Source organism: Portunus trituberculatus, chromosome 38 (genome assembly GCF_017591435.1).
Source record: "Portunus trituberculatus isolate SZX2019 chromosome 38, ASM1759143v1, whole genome shotgun sequence".
NCBI lineage: Eukaryota > Metazoa > Arthropoda > Malacostraca > Decapoda > Portunidae > Portunus > Portunus trituberculatus.
In genome coordinates this window covers 7,149,402-7,155,401 of record NC_059292.1, presented here as the reverse complement: position 1 = coordinate 7,155,401, position 6,000 = coordinate 7,149,402, and the positions used below count along the sequence as shown (strand labels likewise).

At 35.4% G+C, this 6,000-nt stretch overlaps 1 protein-coding gene across 1 annotated transcript in view; it reads right to left on the bottom strand.

Annotated features, from left to right (window-relative positions):
• LOC123514657 (fibrillin-1-like) overlaps positions 1 to 6,000 on the bottom strand; it is a 55,780-nt gene that overhangs the window by 26,593 nt on the left and 23,187 nt on the right. Inside the window, exons 13-20 of the mRNA XM_045272679.1 lie at positions 5,387 to 5,602; positions 4,924 to 5,064; positions 4,585 to 4,702; positions 4,287 to 4,507; positions 2,886 to 3,029; positions 1,262 to 1,399; positions 1,029 to 1,160; positions 661 to 804 (exon numbers count right to left, since the gene is read on the bottom strand). Coding sequence (XP_045128614.1) covers positions 661 to 804; positions 1,029 to 1,160; positions 1,262 to 1,399; positions 2,886 to 3,029; positions 4,287 to 4,507; positions 4,585 to 4,702; positions 4,924 to 5,064; positions 5,387 to 5,602 — 1,254 coding nt within the window. The remainder of the gene's footprint in view (positions 1 to 660; positions 805 to 1,028; positions 1,161 to 1,261; positions 1,400 to 2,885; positions 3,030 to 4,286; positions 4,508 to 4,584; positions 4,703 to 4,923; positions 5,065 to 5,386; positions 5,603 to 6,000) is intronic.

Sequence of the window (6,000 nt, the reverse complement as noted above, 5' to 3'; positions counted from 1 at the left end):
ATATTCAAGCTTTGAAATCCTTAAAGTTTATTTTATAAGCATCACCACCAGATCATGATCATCATTGTTCTGAATAGATTCTGTGCTTACATTAGTCAGTTTTTATCACATGAAGACATGATTCCCTTGAATTGAAACACTGTTTTCTAAATATGCTTGACTTTCTTTCCTTTTCTCTTCTCATTGCATTCTGTCTATTCATATTATATTGCTGTATTCCTCATTTACCTGGCCACTGTTTACAATACTGACTCATTATGTTCCTTTGTATGATTTAATATCTTCATATCATCTTTAATACAATATGGTTTATTACTATAGAGGACACACAGTCTACCTTTCTCGAATAACAAAACCTTCATTATAATGATGGTGAACTTCCTGAACTTCAATCTATTCAAAACTATTTCTACTCTGGTAACATCTGCTCCATTAATCATGTTCTATGATGGCAGACTTTGTCAGTGCATAGTAGGAATATACATTTCCAGTATCAGTAATTTCTACCACTGAATATTCTTTTATTTCCACTTTACACAAATAAAATTAATTATTGTTAAATGCTTCATTATCTTGTTTTAAAGATCATTTTCAGAGTTAACTATTTATCTAAAAGAAAAAAAGACAAAAAAAAAAAAAAAATCAAAATGAAGCTCTTACCAACACATCTGAGAGAGGTAGGATGTCTGGTGAAGCCCTGAGGGCAGTCTGGGAGAGGCTTACATCTGAATGAGCCAATAGAATTGACACATTGCTCTCTTGGAATGTTGCAGGTATGTTCTCCTGTTTCACATTCATTCACATCTGTAACATTACATAATGAATTATTAACTTTAAGCAGATGGGCAACAGAAAGAACATACAACATACTTTATCATGTCTTGTTCACTTCTACCATAGTTTGTTCTTTCTTTTACAACGTTACATACAATCACGCTCTCAAATTTTAATAGTGATTTTGAGTAATCTTCTAAACTGAGATGACAAAATTAGTAAAGATACCTCTAGAAGTGCATTGATCAACTCACCTCTACACTGGCCCCAAATGTTTTGCTGGTAGCCAGTTGGACACTGCACACTCCTGCACCTATAGCTGCCATGAGTGTTGACACAACGTTCTTCTGAACTACATGGAGCTTCCTCAGCACACTCATCAATATCTTAAAGTTAAAATTCATACATATTAGTATTAATTGCTTTATTCATTATGAATTGTATATGTAATCTTCTATGCACAGTTGATAATGAATGCATTGATTACCTTCACATTCCTCATTCTCCTCATTCCTCCTGAATCCTGGGGAGCAGGGGGTGAGGAGAAGGCGACAGCTATATGATCCATTGGTGTTGACGCACACTTCCTCTGCTTCACATGGTGATGATTCACACTCATTCACATCTACATGAACAGAAAAGATATGAGTAATTCTAACAGATTTCTTGAGAGGATAAAGTGCATAATATCAGTTTAAAATAAGGTATTAACTAATCAATCCTTTATGTTACAAGGTAAATTTTAATTTAAATTCATAACTAAAGCAAGATATTTCTGTAGTTGCTTGCTTCTTAACCTTTTCATCATATAATGTTAAATAATCAAATACATGTATTCATATACAATAGAGCTCAGTTGTTAGAGGATAAACAGTGAAAATTTATTTTTGATTTTTTATGGCATTATTCAAAAGTTATAAAACTGTTATGAAATCATATTGTTATAAAGGGTGGGAGTCAGTGAGAGATGTACGCTAGAAGGGGCACAGGCCTAAAATGACGCCACTGGTGAGTAGGAAATGTTAGTGTGAAGACAGGGGCATGGGAGTGTTTTGCACACCAAGCCAGTCAAACAAGAAGAGACAGCCAGACCGGGAGTAAGCTCCATGGGGAGACACGGCTGCAGTGAAGGAGGCCTACAATACCCACAGTGCCTGTCCTTTTCCACCCAGTGTGCCTGTGTCTGTTTATACTGCCGTGTTTCCAGTCTGTTTAGTGAATCTCTTGCCTTTAGCGCATCAATCATAGCCACTGAACTCCACCTGGTGAGTGATTATGTGGCAGGCCCCCCCTGGTGTCTGGTGTCAGCTGCGCTGTAAGGGCCTAGAAAAGGCACCCTGGTACTTGGCCAATGTGGAAGAAGGGGGGATACGTAACAATATTTATCAGAAATTCAAGTCACGAACAATAAATTAATAAATGTTCATGAATATTTACTGAAAGACAGATACAGATAACTCTTGATTTACATGATAGATGCATTCCAAGAGGCATCATGTATTTCAAAATTTGCGTAAAACAAACATGTAATTCTCATAAGAAACAATAGATAATAGGGGGGATGCAGGATGTGGTCCAAAAAAATTCATACAAAATACTCTATTTAATTGGCTGAATTAACATGTTTTTATTATTTACCATTCTAATATACTACAAGTGTATTTATAGTAAAGGGAAAAGCAAGAAATAATATGAGAAAGCAAAAAATAATAAGAGAAAACAACAAAAAGAATACGTAAACACAACACTCACTGCGTCACTGCCTTCACCACTCACACCACAGTCAGTCACCATCTTCCTCTGAGCTTTTCCACTTTATCAAAAACCCACTTATCAAAAATAACCCCACAGTATAAAAGTAAACACTAGCAAAAAAATAAACGCAGGACGCAGTGGAGCTCCCACCTATCGGCCAGCTGCGGAACTCTCTGGCGCGCAGTTTGAAATTGCATCTGGCGCTCAGTTTGAAAATGTGGTTGGGCCAAATCGTGTATAAGCAAACCAATCGTGCAAATTTAATTAATCATAATATTTTTTCGGTTGCGTATTAACAAAAACGAGTAAATTAAACACATGTAAATCAAGAGTTACTTGTACATAATATGACTCACCTTTACAGAGGCTGGGGTCATGTGGGTCCTGAATGAATCCTGGAGAGCAAGGTCGTGGCTGACAGTCATGGCCTCCATAGGTATTGACACATTGCTCATGGCCCACCTGACAGTTATGAAGTCCTTCTTCACATTCATCAACATCTAGCCATGAGACAGGCCTTATTGTAGAATTTTTTGCAACATCCATACATTAGTTAAAATACACAACAAAAGGGACATAAAAAACCAGTAATAATAAATAAAGTACAAACATTACAAGTAGTGCAGAATTTAGAAAATGGAAACAGAATACTGAATAGAATAATATAGAATAAATAAAAAAAAAAAAAAAAATTGTAACTTCCTCAGTCATACACTTGCCTGCAAAGCAGAAAACTATTCATATACACATGCATATGCACTTTCACATACTACAGTGTTAGCATCAATAATGTCTGTGGCATATATAAATAATATGGTTGAGAACATATCCAGCTATGAGAGTCTTCATTGATGATGCAAAACTTATAAGAAGAATAAAGAAAATTGAAGATTATGAAAAAATGCCAAGAGATTTAGACAAGGTATGTGAGTGAAGCAACAGATGGCAATTATAATTTAACTCTGGAAACTTTAAGAAGATGGAGCTTGGAAAAGCATAAAGGTGTAATTGTAACTATAAGATGGGGAATAAAACATTAAAACAATAGAAGAAAAGATCTAGGAGTGATATTCTCAAAGACATTATCACAAGAAAGCATGTCAGAAAACTCATAGTTATAGACTTGAAGTATTTATTCTGGACATTTCAAAGTGGTAAAGACAAGTCAGGTCCTGATAGGGTTTGAGTAGGGTGGAGTTCACAGGTGGGAATAGCCAATCACACTGTGCTACGTTATTCTCATCCTCTGTCCCTCCCTCTTCTCTTGGTTCAGTTTGCTTGTATTTTTCATTCTGTTTTGTACTGCTGAAGATGAAGGCAGTGGCCTTCAAAACGTCCAGAATAAATACTTCAAGTCTATAACTGTGGGTTTTCTGACAAGTTTATATTCACGATAGTGTGATATTCCATTCCAACAAGAAAGCATATTAATAAGATAACAAGTGAAACTCTAAACCTTCAAAGAAATATGAGTTGCCTTTGCTTATCTAGATGAAGAAATGATGAGGAATATAGTCAACATAATGATACATCCAAGATCATATATACAGTAATAATTAGATCACTATATAAAAAAAAAAAAACATGGAAAACTGGAAGGCATACAGAGAGTAGCTAGCATGTAGCTCCCAACCTTAGAAAGTAGACAAGAGAGGTGAAATGATTGCACTTTATAGATTACTGATTGGGATGAAAAAACAAAATGAGTTGTCCTTTGCACTTTACAATATTGTTTTCAAATGGCCAGGTTCACATACCATCACACCTTAAGGTTTTTGGATTCCTATCAAAACCAGGGAGACAAATAGCTGGAGACTTGGTACTTGTGGTTGTACTGGTGAAGCTTGTGGTGAAGATAGAAGTAGTTGCACTATTTGAAGCAATGCAGATGTAAGAGCCCTCAGTATTGTGGCAAGCTTCCTCAAAACCACATGGGGACCGCAAGCATTCATTAACATCCACACAGACAGCAGCATCTCTGTGGGAATACAAGACTTATCATGACAAATAAATCTCATCCAATATAATTTAATAACCAAGATCTAGCAAACTTACGTAGGATCATATCTGAAGCCATCTTGACATTCCACACGACATTCAAAAGCTCCAATAGTGTTGTAACAAATTTGTCCTGGAAGACAATTTCCTATACCTGCTGCACATTCATCAACATCTGAAATGTTAAAACTGTTGTGATATATATTTTTTTCATCAATACTGTTTACATAAATTCACCTTTTAACATTAAGAAATTACTTGTAAAGAAAGAAATTGCATAATGAGGGAAGAAATAGATAAGATACAGTATTCACTAGCAATAAAATTTTCCCTGGAGCATAAATATATGAACAGACTATCATAACAAAATATTAGAGGTGGTGATTCTTTTCTTACCTTTGCATTCCCCAGTGAGAGTATCTGGAGCAAAACCGGCAGTGCAGCGAACACGAGGCTGACATACATAGCCTCCCAGAATGTTGAGGCACTTCTCTGCTTGAGAACAGTCATCAAAGCCAACACTACATTCATCAATGTCTGTAAAACAAAATAAGATTATCATCATAAATGGAAAAGCAGCTTAACACTGTAGAAAAAAAAAAAGAACAAGATAAGCAAGACGGTAGATGATAACTCAGCTTATGCATGAAGGTTAGGCCATATGGCAAAAGTAAAACAACTTTAAAGAAATCTTATAGTAATATAGCTTTTACAAATTCTTCATCAAGAAGATAACCTTTTCAACAGAAATTTCTCCAACAGAACAGATGTGAAAGAATACTATAAAAGAATTACATTTTTCAATGTATACTGATTAAAGCATTAGGATGTATATCCTGTACTATGTACAGTCACCTACCAAGGCATTGTCTTGAGGTCAAGTCAAAGCCATATCCTTCAGGACACTCTTCTACATGAGGCTGGAAGGCAGTATGTGGCACATTTCTGAATTGGCTTCCTTCCCTATTCACTTCATTATGGATGATGGCTTCACAACGATACTTGCCAATTTCGTTAATGCAGAGTTCCCTCACAGCGTGACAGGAATGAAGACCTTCCACGCATTCATCCACGTCTGAAGAGAGAGAGAGAGAGAGAGAGAGAGAGAGAGACTGAATTCTAATTGTTTATAAAAAAAATGTACTTCTAGATTGCTATACACGTAAACCATAACTAAAAGAAAAAAAGTATCAAAAATCAATTCAAATTAATTCCTTTCATATATATATATATATATATATATATATATATATATATATATATATATATATATATATATGCAATGTGACCATATAAGGATGCATATTGAAACATATAGAGCTAATGAAATTTCCAGCATATTACAAAGCTTCATGTACTGATGGTATGGCAACACCATGTATAAGCAACAGCAATCAGTATTCAAGCAAGCACTGCCAAGCTAAGCTCTATGCTAATTAAGTTGCTTCTAGGCACCATCAGCCAGCCAAGCAT